Source organism: Typha latifolia, chromosome 5, assembly GCF_019914945.1.
Source record: "Typha latifolia isolate L0001 chromosome 5, TyphaL0001v2, whole genome shotgun sequence".
Classification (NCBI taxonomy): Eukaryota; Viridiplantae; Streptophyta; class Magnoliopsida; order Poales; family Typhaceae; genus Typha; species Typha latifolia.
The window spans coordinates 8591136-8613968 of NC_133090.1; the positions used below are offsets into that span (position 1 = coordinate 8591136).

Here is a 22833-nt window from a genome sequence, read left to right on the forward strand (position 1 = left end):
CAATTAAAGAAATTATCAAAATAGAAGAGAAAAACCCTAATAGCCAGGAAGTATCACACAAACTTTCTGCCAGAAGATGGAGCATTACTTGTGTTACACATACAGCTTGAAACAAAGAAAACAAAATATTATGACAAAACTGCAAAGCTTTAGGAATTTATCAACATAAATATACTCCGAAGACAGATTCAATTGAAGACAAGTTTACAACACTCATGGATGGTGGATTTTCTCCAGACAATTACTTGTCTGAGGTGAATAGAAGTTGCATTTAGTAATTGATCAGCACAATTTTGCAATAACAATGATCAAATCAGGACGAATGTGAAGAGCTAGGCAGCATTCTGCAGCACAATGAAATTGCCATCATATTGACAAGAACAGATTTGCACACTAAAACCCTACAATCGAAGCTAGTCAAATCACACTGTGTTCCTAGGGGAGGGGAAAAAACAAAAACCCAACTTTAGGCATCACTGGATCTGGAACGATTTATAGGACAAAGGCAAATGACACCAAGAGCAACATCAGCTTGAATAGCTCGCCCCTTCTTAATGCAGGTGTAGAAGATGACTCTGATCCATGGGGGGCCTGCGCCCTGAAATATATTCAGATTTAAACATGAATGAGTTGCGGATAACATGAACGATATGAAGCAAGGCATGATCAAACAGAAGTAAGATAGGGATTTCAGCTACCATACTTTTGCTTATCTTTCAGGAGGCCGCAATAGAGGGCATTATCTGGCACTAGCATCTCAGTCTTGTTATAGCCTTCTGGGTCGGCAACTCTAACATAAACTTCCTGCCCAAGATACCAGGTGTCTAGATTTTCCACACGCAAGTTCCAGATACCCACATTGTCAAGAGAGACTAAGATAGCTGTCCATGCCCCTGGGAAAACCTAAACGACAGACATGGAAGTTTTACTCAGTAATAGACTGACAAGTAAAGAAAATGCTCTATGAAATAAGAACTTGGTATAACTCCTATATAACAGCTGAAACAACACTAACATGGCAGAGAAAAATAGACTAGTGATTAATAATGCAGGTTGAAATCCCAATTGGTCATTCAAGTTACATTTTTTATACTACACAACAGAACTTAGTATTGAAGACACTAGAGTTCATACTTCTATTCTAGTGATACTTACTACCAAGACAATACTGATATTTCTGCATACCTTTTGACCTGACAGAAAAAAAAAATCGCAAAGCAAAGGAGAAAGAAAAGCTACCATTATGTGCAGAACAAGCATAAGAACATAAAAGACACCCATTTGATTATACAAATAAATGAATAATATGAACTGCAACGTAACATATGATGGCAAAGTGTGTCTGTTTACAATCAACCAAGCTTCAGGCCTAGAAAAGCTGGAGTGAATGAATTCATAAGTCCAAGAAATCTCAAAATAATTGATGGAAAGAATATTTTCTATTTCTAAATGACCTTCCAAACTTAAGCACTGGTCAGGAGAAAGACACAAGTATATGGAAATAGAAGTGCTGAAGTTGATAGGCAGGATAGAAGGTGCAATGAACTTATGTATAAATGAACCTATTTATTAGTTTCTTTCATTTCATGATACTAAAATTAGGTCAACATCATACATGCTACATCATAAGAATGAAATTTTCTTTACACCCGTGATCCAAATTACCAAAGTTCATTTATGGGCAATTAAAAGACTAGCAACTCCACAATATTCCAAACCATGACATTTCCCAAGATCTGATCTTCCCATTTCCTCCATCTAATGCTTGGCATGAAAATAACTTGATTTTGAGTCAATAGCAGATGTGTCTTGCATGTCACATGAAGACGCTAATAACATTACAAAGTTCTACCAGTAGAGTCTATGATACAGTGCTTTCTATTCCTTTTCATTTTTTTGCAGCATGAGAAATATGACATGACATAGGACGTATTGCTTAAAAAACTCAAAACCATTGGTTAATTCTCAATGCTTGGGCAGCAAATGGAAGTGATAAACTGCAGGCTTCAGATATTCACAGAAACTATTAATAGATCCTATAATAGGTACATTTCCTAGTTAATCAAAAAGCCAATTAAAAAAATTAAAATTTTGCAGAAACTTGGGTCTGGAAAAAAATGTTTTGTATCACTAATACAAATTATAAAGAACTTGTAAGTTGTAAGTTGTAAGTTGTAATAACAAATAAAAAGTAGAGCTCTGGCGCCCAATAAAGTGTTTTTGCTCTAACTTCACTAAAAAGACAATGCATCCAATGGAGTCCATCAACCCCATCCGGTTCCACTCCACTAAAATGGCTAGCAGGCAGTTAAAACCAGCTATCAGACATTGCATGAAGAACAGTTTCTATCAAATCAAATATATGAAGAGGGAACTCCATATTATAGAATACATATAGGGAAATTGAATGGTTATTTAAGAGAAACAATGATTATTAAATGACCAGTTACCAGTGGCTTTTGTCTGGGACATACACCAAGATGAACCAAGATCTCACATTAATTCAGTTTAGCAGAAGGATTGGATGCTGAGATTATTGGAACCAAAATATTTGAACTTCCACCAATGGCACAGAAGGTTCTTGAACCAAATATATATAACTATTATCTTTGATGTTTCATATTTGACATTCAAAAACTCATGAAGAAATAATAAAGAATCAGTATTTCTACTTTGATGATATGGCAATGCTATATTTTATACTATATCAATTTCTTCCTTCGAAGATTATAAGGGCAACTAATTGATATACAAAAATCAGTACAAATGAAATTTGGCCAATCTATTGGCGAGAGCATTACCTTGACATAAAAAAAAACAGTTTAATCAACAGAATGAAAGAAAAAAAGAAATGCAGTACAATGTAAATAATCTGATAGTCTTCACCATAAAAGCAATCCATTAGTGATTAACATCTGGACAAAAATTCGAGGCAGAAGAAATGCACCATAAGATAGGTAATTTCTAGGTAGATACCTGAGTTGTACAGCGAGAAACACCATCCCATTTATTATATGTGCCTCTGCTGTTTTCAGTCCACTCCCCATAATCCATTCTGTAGTTAATGAACCCCAAGTTAAGAAGTGTGATAACATTCAAGCATAAATATGTCCATGAGCTTATAAACCAAAAGACTAGATGTTGTACATACCCGACTACAAAAAATGCATATCCATCCATATGGTAGGTCTGAACTATAGAGTCATTATTCTGAAATATAATCTCCATGAAACCCCTGTACGTGCCATTAATTACAGATGCTCCAATTCTAGGTGGAGCATTAGTTGGCCTGGTGGGAAAGTCAAGTGTATATACTCCCTTCTTATCGTATAGGTCAGCAAGTCTTAGTGGAGTATCTGGCGGAGAATAAGAATTCCCATTTAGTGTAGTCCGGAGTTTTCCACCAATGATCACAGGTGGTACATTTTTCAGCACATATACTTGAGTTACATTGATAGAGCCATATTTAAAAGATCCTTGAGGATTGGGGCGAGCAGCACCAGAGGTAACATTTGTCCTGAAAAATTTACATATAGAGGTATTAGTATGCTGTGAAGCTTAAATAGAAAGAAATTATTTGGCGGATTGCAAATTCACAAAGAGCATGTTGCTATGGGTGTTCTAAACAAGGCTCTCACACCTAAACTTCTCAGGTCCAATGAACAGGTGGCAAATGACTAGGAAAGGCTGGTTCTGAAAGATGAAACAAGAAATTTAAAAATCTCCAGCAACCTCACAGATTAGATTAAACTTTAAAGGATTTACTTAATCCGTGAAACCACAGTACAAGGCTTTCATAGACCTATAATACCAGAAAATAATTGAAAATAAAATAAAATAAAAAATTAAACAGAAGACAAGTCTTTAGATGCCCAGATATTTAACTAGATAAAATATTTCATACGAACCTGACAGATTTCGCTTGATTCATTGAAAATGTTTTGTCATAGAAATCATTAGGAGGATCAGGAAGAGGACCAGATGCTTTGCCTTTGGAGTTTGAGTAGTGCAAAATGGCAACACCAGTAACTCTGGTCCAACGCGACTCGTTAACAAACCTAGCACTAGCCACAATGTAGTAGTCGCTGCTTGCGTTCTGATCCATTGTAACCAAGAAAGAGTATGACTGGCCCACATGGATGTCTAGGTTGGTGAAATTTTGCTGCATAGTGTATGTGCCTTCTGTTTCAACAAGAAGCATGTTGTGATTTTGAACTCTGAAGTTCAAGCTAGTAAAGATGCCAACATTGTGGACGCGAAAGCGATATGTTTTTCCTGTTTCAAGGAACCAAAAGTGTCAGACATCTTACCATAGAGAGAGCGCAAATATATAAAATAACCTGACAAAAGGATAACACAGCCACGTCATTGTAGGAGCAGCGAGTACTACGTGAAAAAGACAGTACATACTAACAAATTATGTTAAAAATTACAAAATTGAAAAACAACGAGGCGAATCTAACTCAAGAAGAAAAATGGGAATTCAGATATGCACATACCAACCTAAAAAGAAATTACATAAAATGAGGAAGGGGAAGCCATATATTTTCTCCTGCGCATTTGTGCATAAAACTACGTTTACAGAGGAATAATAGGGGCAAACTGTATTTAAGTTGATGAAATATTAGGATGCTAAGTAATGTTGTTTCAGTTTCTATAAAATAGATTGTATCTAATTTGATAGTACACGTGCAAATATATCAATCAAAAAGTAAGCTTTTATACTATTACAATCTGAAAGCTTTTATCCTACACGGCGAGCCAGTTTTGACAAGCCAAGTAAACCCAGGATTCTATGACTACTCATATAAATGGCTACTTTTATAAAACTTCTAAAATAATTTTTGGAAAAATATATAATCTTCAAAAAGAAAGAATTCTAAAGGAAGAATGAGCATTCACCTGGTTCAACATTAATAGTTTCATAGTCAATGCCATCTGGGACCAGCGAGGTGTTATACCTATACGGACCCTTGCCGTTCATCAACACACCATCGGGCATGCCGAGATCTTTCCCATCATCAAGTATCTTCCTCAAGGCCTACAGAGCACAAAAATGGAAAAATGCAATCAACATCAGAATGAGACACTCCAAACAACTCCAAGATCCAATGCACCAAATGAAAATCGTGTGATCGCAACGGACCGTATGGTTCTTGTTGAACCAGTCCCCAATGAAAAGGGTGAAATCCCCGTCGGGCTTCCCGAACGGCACAGGGATGACCTCCCTGTTATTGACGGTGATGCCGCCGTACCCGCCGGCGGCTCTTTGGAGGGAAAGGGAGGGGAAGTAGAAGTAGCTCCCAATTTGATCCTTCACTTGGAAGTGGTAGGTCCAATTCCACCCTGGTGGGATTGGACAGTTGGTCCCTAAAACACCATCCTGCCAACAATTCTTCCTCTGCTGGATCCCATCCCTGCCCAAATTCCCAAAACTCAGAACAAAATTTACAAACAAAGCCCTGCAAGAAATCTGACAAATTAAAAAGAAAAATGTAGGCAAACCCAATTGAGATTCCACTACCATGTAATCAAAAGAGGTTCATCCAAGCTATTTAGCACATTCACCACCACGTTCCAGTTAGTGGTGACGTTCATAACCGGGCCAGGGAATTGCTTGTTGATCGCTATCACCTGCAGCCATTTTTTACGGTATTCTAGTGATTTGGCTAAAAGATGAGGAGCTAAATGTTAAGAGAGAGAGAGAGAGAGAGAGAGAGAGAGAGAGAGAGAGAGAGAGAGAGAGAGAGAGAGAGAGAGAGAGAGAATGGCACAAGTATATCTCACTTGTTGCTTGACGCCGAGAGGAGCCGCAGTGATGTAAGAGACGTCCCAGTCGAAGAATGCGAAGGGATCTCCGGCAAAGGAAAGCCCGAACAGAGCTGAGACACACAAAAATGGCACCACCAGTGCCATTGCCATGGCCATCACCTCTCTCTCTCTCTCGCTCCTTTTCTTGGGTTCACCTACACTAGCAATGTGAGTACTCTGGAATAATGGAGGAGCGGAGGAGAGGAGGAGAGGAGGAGAATAATAAAAAGGAGGGCAAAAATTAGTTGCTACTAGCTCAGTCTTCTCTGTCTCTTTGACTTGCTATGGTTTGTAGTGGTTGCCTACAATGTACAAATTAAGAGGATGGCGATTAAATATTAAATATTAAATATTATTTTAGTTTAAAGTTGGCTGTGCATGGAAATTTGAGTGTCTGAGGGAAGCAGAGGGGGGAGGGGGGACGAACAGAGAGAAGCGCGTGCCAGCGAATAGCCATTAAAGCTTCTCGCGCCGCAAGTTGCCGGAGTGATGGACCGCACGAAGCTGACCACGTGGCGGTGTAAGTGTTTCGTGATGCAGAGCGGATCATCTGCCCGAGCGCTTGGGATGCGGTGAAGGGGCACATGCGTCGCGCTAGCACGTTTGCGGGGCCCGGTGCGGCTTCTACTTTATTTATTTCTCCTCCTCTTCTTTTTTTTCCCCAATTTCTGGCACGTATTTTTATTTTAAAATTCTGGGAGGGAAATTAAATCAAGTCGTATGAAAAAAATTTCAAACAATATATAACGGCTCCACGTAGTTCTATTTTTTATTAAATGAATGCGGTTTTATCCTGCAACACTAAAATTAAATTAGTTGGTTTATACGGTTTACTTTGGCTTAAAAGTCATACAATAACTCATTTTTATATTATATACTAATTAATAGGAATGTGTGTTAAAAAAGTTAAGTATAGAACTAATTTCCCTAAGATCAGGTAAACCAAAAATAAATTCGAGCATTCTTTGGTTCATGCTATAGAGTCCCAACATTATAAATAAGCCACTAAAGCAATCTCTTAATGACCAAAAAGAAGCCTTCTCGGTTGTCGCTTGGTGCACGTAAATACGTATTCCATCGAAAGACAGAAGGGCATTCACGTGATCTGAAGTTTCAACGGTCTTATCCACAATTTAAAATGCTGGAGCCTCGTCGAATAGAGAGAAAGAACATCGAAGCCAAGCACGGCGCAAATTTAGGAGCGACGAAAGGCAAGTAACAGAGGGGGCCCATGCCTTGTCATCTGTATCTCAGACGTGATTGGTCGTTTGTGGGAAGAGAGGGTGGAAGAAAGTTCAGGAATGGGGACGGGAGAGAGAGAGAGACGGCTCATGGTTTGGAAGCCTCGTGGGCCATCTCAACCTTCTTTTATTTTTGGTCGTTGGAGATCATTGTTCTGCTAATTGTTCTCTTCTTTTTCTTTTCTTTTTCTTTTTTTATACTTTCCAAAGAGTAATGATATTGATAAAAATAACTGTATGATAATAGATAGTTATAATATACTAATCACAATTTACATATAAAAAATTATATATACACATCAATAGTTTCTTTGCATGGAGAATTTATCATGATTTGAAGTTTAAGTGGGTGGCACTATATATATATTTGATGAAAAGTCCATCATTTTGATTGTGTCTCATGTGTTCCCATGTGGTAAGGTATGGATCCACCCTGTATACTGTTTGAATGGAGACTCCATTCTTTATGCCTCTGTTTTCTTTCTTCTTCTTCTTCTTCTAGTTTTGTTTATCATCATTTTTCTTAATTTAGCATATCGTGATCTAGTTGAGCAGGTAAGACAAACAAAAAAAGATATAGATATACATGTTAATTGGAAAGAAAGAAGAACGATATCGCTTAGCTAGGGAATTAAGTAAAAAGTCCAAAGACATTCATGGAAACTAAAACTACTACAGACGAGTGTAACAAACTAGAACTCAGTTAATGCTCATTCAGTGGCTTTAATTTTGCCCTTTTGCTGGATATATTAGTCTAACATAAAGATGTAATTAGAGATGAAGGCATGCAAGTGCATCTCAACGGTAAGCTTTTCAAAGTTATATTCTTTGGCGTTTGAACTCATTTTATATTCAAGGCTAGGTTGCCGTTAGTTGGGAGCAGATCCAATGCAGCCCCTGCTGCAGGAATTAATGGAGTCAAGTGGTTGGAAGTCCCTTTTAACTGTTTCATTTAATTTTTGGGGTTCCCAATGACGTTGATTCCTAGGAAAGCTAGATCATATCAAATTATCGATCGAAAGAATTTTATCTCATAGTAAATAGGAATAAAGCCTATAAAATGGATTAAATATTTGCTAAAGCAAATGGGCACATGCTCTAGCTGTTCTACCTGGAAAAAAAAAATAAAAAAAAAATATAACTCACCGACCTTATCTTTCTTTTATTTTTTTTCTTCACCTAAAACTTCTTCTATGTGAATAATGATAAGCAAGCAAGCAGAGTCTGAGTAGCTAATTTTTGGCTAGAAATCAATTTTTAGCTTAGGCCAAATATGAGTCATGCTAGGCTCGGTTTGAAATTAATCATACAATAGTGCAAATGTTCACCATTAAATTTCAGTCCTAATGCTCGCTATAATGTTTGGTGAGTGGCAACATGATTAGTTTATGTTAAATAATTTGTATGTTAAATTTTGATAATTTTATTCCATAGTTCTACGTTAAAATTTGAACTTGGTACATTTCCATTTTTATTTTGATGATTCAATAGTTAGTTCTATGTATTACAAGTCGCACGTATTTATATATGTGAATTTATATATGTGAATTTATATATGTATTACAAGTCGCACGTATTTACAAGTCGCACGTATTCAATAGTTGTTTTATCGACTCATTTACATTTACATTCTGAGCTTGGCTTGAGCTGGAATTAGACTTGCACTGAGCTTTAGCTTGAACACTAAATATAAGCTCTAAATTAATTTCGAGCTGATCAAGCTTGATCAAAGATATGTATTATTTGTGAATTTATTTGTAAATTTAATCAAGCTTAACCCTTTTACACCAGTATTATATGTGAATTTATCTATAAACTTAATCAAGCTTAGCCCTTTAACACCCCTAATGGTCTTTAAATTTAAGATTCTAATCTTTTGATCTTATCAACCAAAACCTCTTCTGAACTACTTGTTCAAGGACATTTAGCTTATAGAAAATAAATTTTGTCCACAAGAAAGAAAATTTAGATTTAAGAGAATCAGAAAGACAGAATTTTTCATATTTTCATGTAGAGTTTTTTTTTCTCTTCTTGTACCTTCTTAAGCTCCATTTTAATATATACAAATTGGTTAATATAAGGTACTTTTTCATTGGCCACCTTGAGTTTTCTTGTCATCGTTATGTTGGATTTTTTATCCGGTAGATACTTGAGATGGAGAGATCTTGAGATCCTTTGGTTAGATCGTCTAGAGAATGGTAGGTTGGTTTATTGACGGCGAAAGAACGAATCTACCGAAGCGAATGGTGGAATGGAGACTGAAATGGTGATGGTGGTGGTCCTTGGTGCTAGTGCAATGAAGGTGAAGGTGGCGGTAATGAGAAATGGTTAGTGGGGAGTGAATGTGATAGAAAGTAAGTAGACCATCTCTCTAGGACAAGAGGCACTAGCCATACAAAGGGATAAGCAACAGTGTGATGCGAACCGGATCAGATCGGATCACATCAAGAGGAGATTAGACTCAATGGATTGAGTCTAGTTATCTTATTTACTTATTTAATTTAGTTAGAAGGTTAAGATTTTATTTAATTAGTTAAATACAGCTCTGCGCAGTTTCGGTAAAATATTCGCAAAATATTATACAAACGTCCGAATAATATCAAGGTAGCTGGATAAGATCTCCAACCTCCAGAGCTACAACTTTGGTATTCACGACTTCTCCAGATTCAGAATCTATTTATCACTTCTCCAGATTCGGAATCTATTTATCGCGAAACGAAGGATTAATTCGTGAAAGATAAAGAAGGATGATTTATTTAGTTAGCCAGCTAGCTTTATTTTGTTGTTTGAATTTCAAATAAATCGGATAATCCGCATGTGGATCCGATCTGCTATGGATTTTTACTTCTATAAATAGGAGTGGACATGTATTGATAAGGAGGGAATTGAATTGAATCATTAACAGAAATTTAAGTTTAGCCGTCCTTTATCTTTTTTTTACAATTGTCGTTGGATTGTCTTTATCTTCGTATTAAACGTAGATCCCTTTCAAGCATCCAAACCCTAGCCACCTCCTACATCCAGCAGCCACCCTACTACACGGCCATCCACCACCCTCCGACGACTGCCACAATGTTAGAAATTACCGTTTTACCCTCCCTGATCTATCTCCACTATTTTATTTTTATCTTTTCATCCCGACCTCCGATTTAGGTAAAACTAGAGCCATTAGAACCCTATCTCACGAAGCTACCTTTACCTAAATTTTCATAAATCATCCTACGGACGGATCATTCCAGATATAGTCTATAACACAGTGTTCGATCCTAGGCAATGGCTAGGTCGGTCGCAGCTTGGTCTAGTTGAATAAGGAGGAAGAGGACGATCTTGCAATATTTTAATTAATCCAAGATGGTTCAATTAAATGACATCGCTGTTATGAACTAGATTTGGACTGATTTGGATGTAAAAAAATGTGATATTTTTATAGATGGTAGCTTTGTGAGTTATGGTTTAAATGGCTCTGTTTTGTCAATCCAAGGTCGAGATGAAAAGTTAAAAATTAAATAATAGAGAAATATCGAAAAGAGGTAGAATAGTAATTATTTGACATTGCGGTGGTCTTTGGAGGGTGGTGGACAGCCAAGTGTGGTGTGACGGCCATATATTAGGGTGGCTTGTGGTTGAGGATGGTGGCTAGAATTTGGAAGCTCAAAAGGGTTCTACGGTTAAGATCTACTCGTATAAAAATAAAGATAATCTAACAACTATAATAAAAGATAAAGGCGATAAGAATAATTAGGCTAAACCCATATTCATTCCATAGGAGTAAAAAGCCTAATAGATAGGATCCACATACGGATTATCAATTTTATTTAAAATTTAAATCAATAAAATAAAACTAACTAACTCAATTTGACTTGACTTGACTCAACTACTTGACTGACTTAACCCAAGTGGTCGAATCGTATCAATCCACACATTTATGACACCTTGTCCTCAAGGTGATCAGTCTCTCATGTTCTTATACTCGTACAATTTGTCGTGACAATCAGTAGACTTAGGTTCATCCTCTTCAAGTATGCCTAGGAACATGACATGGGTTAGTTGGCGTTTTCATTTATGATCGAGGATAAATTGGTCATTATAGTAAAAACACGTCTTTTCTTCTGCGCTCCTCCAATTCGTCGGGTACAAAGTGACAAGAGATTTGTTGGTGATTGGAACTGAGCCATCTATGCGGGCTGAGTTGGGGTAGATGTACTCTCTAGTAGGCCATGGGCTAGGCCTGCTCTCCTCCTTGCATATCTGATTCAACTAATCCAACTTAGACTCCATCAGTACAGCTAGAAAGAAGGCATCATCAGAAGTAGTGTGTAACACTCAAACCTTAAATACGTTCATGGCACGAGCTCACATGGTAGTGCAAGGCATCTGACAACTTGGTTAGTTGTCGACAATCAAATAAACTTGTATCAATATTATAATTTATCCACTATATCTAAACTAAGAATAACTCTCATTTGAATATCAACAATATATTGATAACCCTAATAAGGCTCCACACTGGTCACAATATATCATAAAGAGCATTTTACTATTATATACACACAACAATTGTATATACATAATACATTAATACAAAGTCACATATTTATAGGAACGACAAGGATAAAGTTAATACTCTGAAAGTCAACTAATACATCATATGATATAACTCATCTAGTGTACAACACTAACTATACTCTACTCCTCAATCACTAGTAAGATATCTAATGGAATACCCTGCTCCATTTATTCACCTAGGTTTTTGAAAATGAGAAATAAAAAGAGAGTCATGAGCTAAAAGCTCAATGAATAGTGATGCCAAACGGAGAATAAAATTATCTAGTGGATAATATGAATTAGAAAAAAATATCATGTAATGAATGAGAATATAGGCATGTCCTCGATAGTATTAGATGTATGGTAGATATCATGTCATGACTGATCAAGAATACAACTCTCGATAATATATATATATATATATATATATATATATATATATATATATATATATATCTATATCATACTATCATTGTAACATTTTCAAATATAACACATCCGATGCATGTCAACCATGACCATGCTATGATATCAAATGCAACCATATATGAAGCATGATGAGTACTCAATAATCATATGCAATTCAATATCACAATCACTATAAGTATCTCGGTATAATATCATCATACTAGACCACTAGGCACAGTCAACACCCGTTACCCGATCTCGTCATCTTGCCTGTAGGCTCAAAGTATATTCTATCATACGCTAAATGTATCTTAATCATATTAATACCATGCTATACACTAAGGGTATATTAATATCTATCTAGATTGTGTACCTTACCAATTAATAGAAATCACATGAGGGTAACTTACCACACGCATGCCCTATCGAAGGGTAGGTGTCTGAATTGTCTGTGCACACCAAACTCAACTGACCTCAGACATGGGCCACGAAATATCGCATATCAGCAACCATAATCATCATATCAAACACCCCTAACCCTAGTGCCTACTTAGTTACCCTTATACTTTTTCTATCAACTTTCTTATTAATGAGATTTATATATTTTCTTCTATATAATAGATCACATGCATATATTTAGTACTATAACAAGTCAACGCATATCAAAAATTTAGGTGGAAGGGGTGTCAAAAGAGATATAATGTAATATAATCATCAATCATACATGTATCTATTACATGCATACTCATACTAGTCTATCACATACATACTCATACTAGAGATTATCTCGACATAAAGTCATAATAATATAGTCATCTCTATATATCACCAGCAAACTCATATCCAAGATTAGTCTAGTCAAATGAATGATAAAATATGCTTGACTAAAATCATCTCTAGATAAGTTTATATAATCATGCTGGAGGCTAAAACATGTACATACATAATTATATAATATATCATAATTTAAGAAAAACGTCTTAGAGATAAGACTACTCATCGCAATTGTAATTACCAAACAACCATTATTTTATGTTGGCTACAACAACAATCAGTCCTCATTAGAAAGATCTACGTGGTTTTGAACATGGGGGTTAGAATCTGAAATTATTTGACATGTAAAATTAGTAATTTCACTAATTATATTTAATCTGTCTAAAAAATAATTTCTCGTTGTAATCCCATATTATTAATGCATAAATTCATAATTTGATTTGCAGTTGATATTTCATCCTCATATTATTCTCGTTGTAATCCCATATTATTAAGTTGCACATGCATTTTTTCATGCTAGGTGTATTATTATTCATGATGCTTAATTAGCGATAGTGCCACTTGTTGAGCGTTAGGCTCATTCTGTGCTAATACTGGATGCATATTGACTTGTACCCTAGCAGGATGCTTAGCAGCAATTTATCTTATAAGGTGATAGACATTTTCTTTTCATGCTTTATTTTGTGCTTTTTTTAAGGGATGTATGTTTTCTTATTGTATCTTACTTTGAACATGTACTATTGTAAGGATTCTCACCCTTTTAATTATATTTAAATGGATTTGTCGTAGCTTGTAAGCCCTTTTTTTTTTTGCTTCCGTTTAAGTTTTGGATATCTTCATTCTTAGTGGCGTGTTGTTGAGCTCTTAAACCGGCACGTGACGCTCACAAAGAGGGGTAAGCCTCGTGAGTGTCACAAGGCAGAGTCCGGCTGTTACAATTAATAGCTTTATTATTCCAATCATACAATTCATAATCTAATTTACCCCACTTGTTTACATGTTTGATAACTTCTTTTTGCTCAACTATCATAGTTAGAGATGTCCAACTATGAATAATCAAAATCCAAACTTGTTCATCTATAGATTTTAAAAAAGCTCATATTTTAACTTTCCAATATGAATAATTAGATCCATAAAACAAAGGAGGTCTAACAGTTGATTGCGTTTTCCTAGGAAAATTCATATTCCAAAAGATCTCTTTCTAAAGTAAGAAAGGCCTACTCTGATACCAATTGAAAAAGTCTAAGGCAAACTCTAATCTAAACTATATGACCTTTAACTAGTAAACTTGACAATAAATAATGAAAGCTAAACAGTAAAGTAATACAAACACAAAATTTACGTGAAAACTCTAAACTAGAATAAAAGTCATGGATCATTTTCACTAGGATCAAATCAACCACTAATCAAAAGCAAGTACAAGAATTGTTTATAGATTACTTGCTGAATCCCCACAGCTATATCTGAAGATCTCTTGTTCGCTAGACCCCTCGATGAGTTGCTTCTAGTGGTTGATTGCATTGATCTCTTTGATCCTTGAGATCAAACGTATATTGCAGTAGTAACCCCGAGACAAGGTGCACAATGTTGTAATGATCAAAAACAATCTTTAAACGCTCAAAATCTTTAGCTTCTTGATCAATGAAGAACTTCCACCCAAATTTTTGCCAAAGCTTCAATTCACATTCTTCAATCAACACCAACTATTCTAGGCTTTAAAGACTTATATAGGTTTCCAAAATTAGATGAGAAACCTAGTTTAAGTTCGGTGTAGAAAAGCTTAACTTCATTAGTGCATTCGAACGCCCGAATAGCCATTCAAACACTCTTAGCAAAGTAGACCAAACATCCAAGGTCGTTTGAATGCCTATTAGTGTATTTCTACTCTCGAGAAAATGCGTTTGAACACCTTAAGAGTCATTCGGACGCCCGTCAAAGGTCGTTGCTCTAGTTCTTTTGCATTCGAATGCCTCCAAAGACCGTTCAAACGCTAATAAATTGATGCTGCTTTGGCTTTTGCCTTCGAACGCCAGTTAAGTTCTCATGCTCTCAGGATTTCACGTTCGAATGCCAAAGGAGGCCGTTCGAATGCCAAAGGAGGCCGTTCGAATGATTAAGCTTTACTTCAGTCCTCGGGCGGGAGCATTTAAATGCCTTCAAAGGTTTTTCGAACGCCGGAACACTAGAATACTGTACCAGAAGACTTTTTAAACTTCTATATTATATCATGCTGTTTACAAAAATCTACCTAACACAAATAAAATAAGATTTTGTTCACATAATTGCCAAGAAAATAAAGTTACGGTTGGTATTATCACCACAATCTTTTGTAAAAAAGCTTGTTGGTCAAGATGTGCAACAGAATTGCATGACAGTTGGAGAAGTGTAGCCTTTCATTATTTCTATGAGACAAAGAAACTAAAAGAAAGGCACAAATTGCATATCTATGAAATAATGTAATCTTACATGATCTTACTTTACAGAAGCAACACCCAAAAATATACACCTAACAAACAGATCCCTCTTTACTGCCAAAAATTTCATTTACACATCTTTCAAGAGGACCAACACAAGCAGTTCAACTGACTTGCCTTTGAATTGGAAATCTGCAATACATACAGTTGGAAAAGATGAAGTTGGACGAATGAGAGGATAGCAACAGGTGAGGATCTAACTGATTAGGAAACGAAGAGAGCAAGGTAAAGAGATCTTTAAGATTGGGTAGGGTAGGCATGATTGGAGGAAGAACTCATCTCCCATATGGTGAGGGACTTGGCAGTCACTTTAGCACTAGTAGCATTGTTGAAGAGATAGACTCCTGCTGCAGAATAAATTGCCTCAGTTGGGTATACACGAGATGTGATGCATGACCTTCCTTGCTGAGCGAAACTCTCCACTATAGAGTGATCCACCTGAATGAACAATTAACATGTCGTTCATTAGAAGTTGAATAGACCTTGCAAGTATTAGATGAAATACACAATCTAACAATAAGTAAAAGGCATACTTGGTATATGACCCTCCCTGCTGTTCTATGTATATATGATATGCAAATTGTCATCATTGTCTGTATACTTAACTAAAATGCAGTTCTATGGTTGGTAAAGACATTATCACTGATCTAGTTATGCCACATTAAAGTAATCAGGGACAATCAAATCTAGAAATTGTTGCAAGATATATCTGTCAACCATTATACTGATGAACAAGTATGATCTTTACAATGGTAGGAGGCATGTAAAACAATGCAGGCTGCAAACATCCTTTGCAGTGCAATAATGTACTTCAAAAGCAAATATTCGTCCCTGAAATATATAATATCTTATGTTTTCAAGCTTTCTTACAGATTTCTCTACACATTTTCATTCCCAAATCCCAAGATTTAAAAGAAAGGCTTTGAGAATAATGATAATATGCATCAGAGTGAAAGAAGTTAAATGTTGATCAAGTACATAATAGAATAATTAAATAAATTAAGTTTTAATTTGGATAAATGATTGAGAAGTCCTTAAAAGATTAAAAAAAATGATCAGGAAGACGGAAAATAGTTTGAACCATGATAACTTATTTTATCCAATTTAAAACGACTTGCATTTTCTCAATGGACAAAATCAAAAGAAGCAAGATGTAGAATGTTCCAATTTACCAATATTCTCACTGAGAATGTTTCACCATCGAGTACTGGGACAGTGCTGCCGACCACTCTCTTAACGATATCATTTGCGCTGGATGACCTACATAATTCAAGCATAATACAAGTGAATTACTTTCTTCATTCTATATTCTTGATAAGGTGCAGAGTGATAACGAGCGTCTGCTAGACAGAGGTTCGTCCCTGAGGACATATCGTGATTTCAGTAATATACGAGTCTTCAGCATTCTAATAATTCATATATCGCAACCAGCACAGTGCATAAACGATCAAAGCAAGAATTCTGGTGCAGATATGTGAATGCTTGCTATCTACATACTCTTCCTAACAGTTCGTTACCTAGAGGGGGAGGTTCAGCATAGTGCAGCAAAATCTCTCTCCCAAAGGTACCCGATACTGATTCATTGGCATATGCATGTGCTTATGAAATACACGATTACTGAACAAGAAGAATCAAGAACATGCCTTAGTTCATCCTGGCAGAAGTGAGTGCGAAGGCCACCGTCCGTTCCCTTGGAGACGTAGAAATACACCGCCGTCTGCTCTAAGTGGTTCTTGTCAGCCAAGACAAGCAGCCCAAATGGTCCAAGTGCACCCCGCCCTGCTGCACCACCACTGGTGCTGCAGTTGTAACTTACATCCGCTTCTACTGTTGCTTCGATCGCTTCCTTTTCTACTTGAAACTCTGCAATTATGTCCAACTGCAAATGTGAAGGAGCGAGGTAAGTGACAGTCTTATGTTGCTGAAATTTTAATGCAAGGTGATCAAAGTGTTCTCCCAGCTACCTGTGCGCCCTTGCGAACATTGAGGGGAACGATAGATCCAGTATCAATGGTGATGCCATCGAAGACTGTGCTGCTCATCCTTAAGCTCTCCAGTTCCTCAACAGGCCACTGGAGCAGGTTGCTTTTGGTTTTCGTGTCAAACAGCACTGTTCGAGGAATTCCCTGTCATGCAACAACCACAGACTTAAGAAAATTTTGGTGGCAATATAAGAAAGTTGTTTTCCTAGGATCCTGAACCAATCTTCTACTCTGTTTTACTATACATTGTCATAAGAGTATCTTAGTCATGACATAATTTTTTAGGTAGCACTGTTTTAAAAGGGGGGATGCAGTATATCAGATTATTGCTACTATATATATAATTTTTTGGTCTTAGCCACATCAGATCCACGCCAGAAATCAAACTTTGACAATGTCCAACGGACGACTCTGGGAAATAATCCTTTTTTTCTACTTAACCTCAATTAAAAGAAAAGTATCCATTGTGGACCATTCAAACCATCAACCACATTTGGAAATGTATACCAAAAGAAAAGAAGTTAACGCCCTTTTCGTAAAGATACGAAATCCTTGACCTAATCAAATGATAAACAACTTAACTAAACCCATAAATTAGTCCAAAGAGGCTCCAAATTTGGAACTCGAGTATCAGACGCAATTATTGAATCCATTTCAAGTAGTTGTGGTTGTGGTCTATCTTGTGCTCCATTTCAAGTCATAGGAGGACAGGGGGGATACGTCGGCAGGCCAACCGTCAGAAATTATTGAATCCTAGATCCTACTTACGTGTACTTTTGCTTATCCTCTTACATGCTGGCACATGAAGAGATGAGTTTGCTGACTAGGACAAGGAGGGAATCGGGTTGGCAACGTGGGCCTCCTCCTCTCCACAATCATTTTCATGGTTGTCATGCTCATAGAGGTGGGACCCCCTAGCAAAAATAATTGCCCAGCTAATTAATCTAGAATTATTGGCGTATTATATACAGCAAGACCTAAGAAGTGACATTAATAATTGAACTTTCCAATGGACCACTTCTAGATACTACAAATTCTATATTATTGAATACTATATGATTGTTATTATTCTGACTTAAAAGTAGCTAGTTAACCATAATAACACTCAAAAGAAGGATATGGGAAGAATGTCGGACTTCTACGAAAAGAAAAAAAAAAAGAACAAAAGAGAAAGTGGGACACGCATTAGATCGAATAAAATTGTTATTTTGCTACTATAAAGATTATCTTATGGTCTTAGCCACGTCAGATCCACGTCAGATATCAAACTTTGACAATGTCTAACCGACTCTGAGAGGCAAATAATTGCTATTAATTATTATCCATTGGGGACCGCTCAAACCATCACATTTGGAGATGTATGCCAAAAGAAATATGAGTAAGCGACCTTTTTGCAAAGATAGGAAACTCTTGAGAGAGTCCAACCATAACCAACTTATAACTAAACCCATAAATTAATCCAAAGAAGCACTCGAATTTGGGAATCGAGCATGAGAGGCAATGAAGAAAAGCAAAGGGCAGTCCTGCGAAGAAACTGGTTGGAGAAGACGATTCAGTAGGTCTATCTGGTGCTCCATTTCAAGTACCACTCTTGTGGGGGGCAGTCCAACCGTGAGAAATTATTGAATCTAGGACCATTTTACGTGTACATTTGCTAAACCTATCAGATCACATGCTCACACATGGAGAGAGAGGTTGTTGACTAGGACAAGAGGGAACCGGGTTGGCTCATTTATTTCTTGGGTGGGACCCTAGCGAGAAATAATTGCTAAAAGCTAAGAAAGCGGCCATAAATAATTGTACTTTTTATACGGTCAGCGTTCTTAGAGAAAATAAAATAGCACTCATGCATCCAACGCGTAGTGATGACAACTAGAAGCAGGAGAACAACCGCCAGCTTTGGCTTAGTTTCTTGTGTTTGTGTGTTTGTGTGTTTGTGAGGCCAAAGAGAAGAAGAGATGGGATAAGGAAAAGCCATGCAAGCACCGGCAAGCTAGTAAGCATGACAAAGGCAACAAGTTTCCTTGTCAAAGCTCCAGGAGTTGTTTAAGAGTTGATCAAACTGGAAGTCATGGCTTTGACGGTAGCCACGTATTTACGTAACGAAAAAAATGGTTTTTCCTTCTTTTTCAAGCATATAAGAGCTAAAACACGTGCGATAATTGGTTGTCAATATCAATCACCAAAGATGAATGGGAGAAAGAAAGCGAAGCTCTAACCTACAGTTAGACTTAAAACATTAATTTGCAACTCAAATTGAATTAAATGACTACGACAAGTTGAAATTCTGAAAATATAGAAATAATTTTAGTACCTGTAGAGAAGCCCAGCCTTTCTGGACGTCAGCCCGTTCGCTGTCTGTCTCCCCAATCCAACTCCACAGAATCCTCCTCTTCTTCTCCGGATCGTAAAATGTCTTGGACGCGTAAAATTTCCCCCAGTCGTACCTCAAACCCAACCCGACGTCCATCTCTGCGTCATCCGGCTGCCACGTGTTCCTCACGGCGTCGTACCTCCCGATTGCGTAGTAGTCGTGGCGGTCGTCGTCCATGCTCGCCTTCAACACGTGCCGCACCTCCTCGATTTTGGTCTCGTTTCCCAAGTCGATGCCGTTCTCCGCCGCCGCCCCCTTTGTGGCCACCGGATAGAAGTCGACGCACTCCCACATACCCGTGCCGGCCACCTTGTGCAGAAGCCCCGGCACGAGTTCGTAGCTAACGAAATCTCGGGTCCGGTATACCATCACGGTACCGGCGTGGGACTCGTCTTTTGAGCCTATGGCGATCCGCCATGTGGAGTCCGAGGGGTCATACCTGTAAAATGATTATTATAACATTAAATTAATTTTTATTGGAGGTTAATTTTGAATTAATTACACCTAGACCCCGATTTTCTGATATATCCATTTTTTATTTACTTCGAAAAGATCAAAAGTTTATTTTACCCTAATACTTTTCTCTCTCTTTCTCTAAAATAAAAAAGAAATGTTCCCTAGAACTAGAAGATCTAAAATAATCAATTGCATAATTTTTTTAACAAATAAGAAATGAGTATTTCAAAAAATAAAAATAAATGAGAGAATCTACTATAAAATAAGCAATAAGCAATAGTATGTAGGGTTCAGATGTAACCATCATCTTATTATATATAGATAATAACACTATTATCCCTATTATTTTGTTTTTTTAGAAAAAATTATCATCTTGTTTTTGTGACAAAGAACGTCACTGTTCTATTTATAAAAGAGGGATTATTAAAAAATTACCAGGCAGTAGTGGGGTCACGGAAGTCCTGGAGCCCCACCCCGGGAGGGGGCAATAAGACCGGGTTGGATTCGGACTTAACCCAGTGGCGGAGGAGCGGGTCGGATGGGTCAGCCGGGAAGGCGAGGTTTTGAACCTGGACCGAGGCGTTGGTGGAGCCGGTGTAGAGCATGGTGAGCCTGCCGTCGGGGAGGACGGTGGCAGACCCGGTCCACACACCATTGGCGTCGTACCATCGATCAGGAACCATAGCAATGGGGAGGTGGAGCCACTGGACTAGGTCACGCGAGACAGCATGGCCCCAGGAGATGTTGCCCCACACGGCTGAATCTGGATTGTACTGGTAGAAGAGGTGGTACCAGCCCTGGTAGTATACCGGCCCTACACAAACAAAATGTAACGGCCATCCAACTGTTACTACTTCATGATGAAAATTGTACCCCAATTATTGTTGATGACTTGGCATGCTGCTTGCTACTTTTATTGTTCCAATTCGAGATTCTTATAAAACTTTGAATCGGCTGACTGCGAGCTACTAATTTAATATTTCAAAAGTGCACATTAGAGGATACCTTAATATTGTTGCCCTTTAACTCTTTATATGACACGTAATTATTAGTGTGGGAAACTATTATTATTAGATTAGCGAACAAAATCACAAAAGAAATAAAGCGGACTTTTATTCGATTAAATTCGGTTCAATTTTTTTTTCTTTTTTTCTCGTAACTGACCATGTATTGGATAAGAATATCCGTTAAAATTGGATATCTAGAAAACGAGAACTCTATATATTTTGAATTGAGGATAACAAGAGAGAGAGAGAGAGAGAGAGAGAGAGAGAGAGAGAGAGAGAGAGAGAGAGAGAGAGAGAGAGAGAATAGGCACCGTTAGGATCTGAAGCCGAGAAGAAAAGAATCCCCAAATCACGCATCCACGAGGAGGGGAGGCATAAGAAAAAGCAAGTCAGCATTATATCTCTCAGGAATAGCTAACAATTACTTAAAAAAAAAAGAAAAAAAAAATCAAGGTTGAGAGGCGGAACCGTTCATCCAGTTCTTCTCCGGCTGGAAATGGAACCCAGTCCTCTGCCATTGCAGCATCGCGTTCGACCAAGGGAAAACCCCGGGTCCTCCGGCGCTGGCAGCGTCTCCGGTGAGGTAGATGCCGGCACCAGACGTCTTCTCCGACACGCCCTCCGCCTTGCCACGCGTCATCGCCGGCGAGATCTCCGAAGGCTTTTCGAGGCTTCCGGATCTCGCAAGGGGGCCTACCACGACGACGAGGGCAGCAACGGCCAGAAGGAACCCGACTGCCGCGAGGACAGAGCTCGCTCGCCGTGGGCGAGAGGCATCGCTTCCGCCGTCGTTGACGTCGGCGGGGAGAGGGGCGTAGGAGAAGGGGAGGGACGAGGAGGAGAAGAGGTCTCGCGCTTCCATGGCGATCCGATCCGCTCCGCTCCTCTTCGCGATTGGGGAAGGCAAATGAATGCAGGAGTCGAAGAGGTGGGAGGGGGTTTATATAATATACAAAAGAAGATAATTAGGGGCTCACATTTTTCACAAGGAAGAAGGGAATCAATTAAATTTAGAATCCGAAAAATGGAGGGCAAGTGCTTTGCTGGCTTAGCTGTCCTATATGGAGCAACATACAACTTGACACGTGGCAGTAAAAAGAAGAAAGAGAGGGCTTTATTTGATTGGTGGGAGAGGTACCCCCCCATTCCAGGCAAGCAGGAATACATATTAGTTAACCATGTGGCAAAGTCACCACCTAATTTTATTAATTCACAAGATGCTGACATGGCAGTGTTTTAAGGCGATACTTTGCCTATTATAATTTCCAACTTTGCCGTGTATGAATCCTACTCTTCCGTAAATTTATATTGTAATTGAACATAATCAAGCTATATGATACAGCAACACTTTCTAGATAAGCATGCATGGGTCCACATAGTATTACTATGGAATTTTCAAAGGGTTGCCTCATAAACTTTTAATAAGGCTAGTTTGATAATTTACTCAGTAATAGAGTTACGTAAATTATATAATATAATTAATATTAGTTAATCGAAATAATGTCAGAATATTATATAAAAAAATAAACAAGTTGGATTACAAAATTCCAAAGACTATAATTATATTAACAAATATAATAAGAACTCATGTTGGTTGCAAACAATTTCTAACGTGCTGTCTAGGTAAGATATAAGAAAAAAAAGTTATGAACTGGAATTATCTTCCAAATCACTCTTTATTTTTCATGATAAAAAACCACTTCTTTTAAAGATATATATATGATTTTTTTAAGGTATAGTTGGGAATGACAAACTCATGTT

At 37.6% G+C, this 22833-nt stretch overlaps 2 protein-coding genes across 3 annotated transcripts; both read right to left on the reverse strand.

The window, feature by feature from the left end:
• Positions 1–148: 148 nt before the first annotated feature.
• LOC140789894 (monocopper oxidase-like protein SKU5) lies at positions 149–6117 on the reverse strand. The gene is made up of 9 exons (XM_073139789.1): positions 5788–6117; positions 5525–5634; positions 5147–5417; positions 4903–5041; positions 3909–4275; positions 3152–3517; positions 2977–3055; positions 704–903; positions 149–598 (listed from the first exon to the last, which is right to left on the reverse strand). Exons 1-9 carry the CDS (start codon positions 5926–5928, stop codon positions 493–495), a joined length of 1779 nt encoding a protein of 592 aa, XP_072995890.1. The 5' UTR covers positions 5929–6117; the 3' UTR covers positions 149–492.
• A 9081-nt stretch (positions 6118–15198) lies between these two features.
• On the reverse strand, positions 15199–21991 carry LOC140788999 (beta-fructofuranosidase 1-like). Of its 2 annotated transcripts, XM_073138569.1 has the most exons (8): positions 21541–21991; positions 21384–21392; positions 20501–20879; positions 19550–20048; positions 17218–17379; positions 16897–17132; positions 16426–16513; positions 15199–15691 (listed from the first exon to the last, which is right to left on the reverse strand). In XM_073138569.1, exons 1-8 carry the CDS (start codon positions 21932–21934, stop codon positions 15491–15493), a joined length of 1968 nt encoding a protein of 655 aa, XP_072994670.1. In that variant the 5' UTR covers positions 21935–21991; the 3' UTR covers positions 15199–15490. The 2 variants fall into 2 exon arrangements, with proteins under 2 accessions (XP_072994670.1, XP_072994671.1); XM_073138570.1 differs by lacking the exon at positions 21384–21392.
• Between the last annotated feature and the right edge of the window lie 842 nt (positions 21992–22833).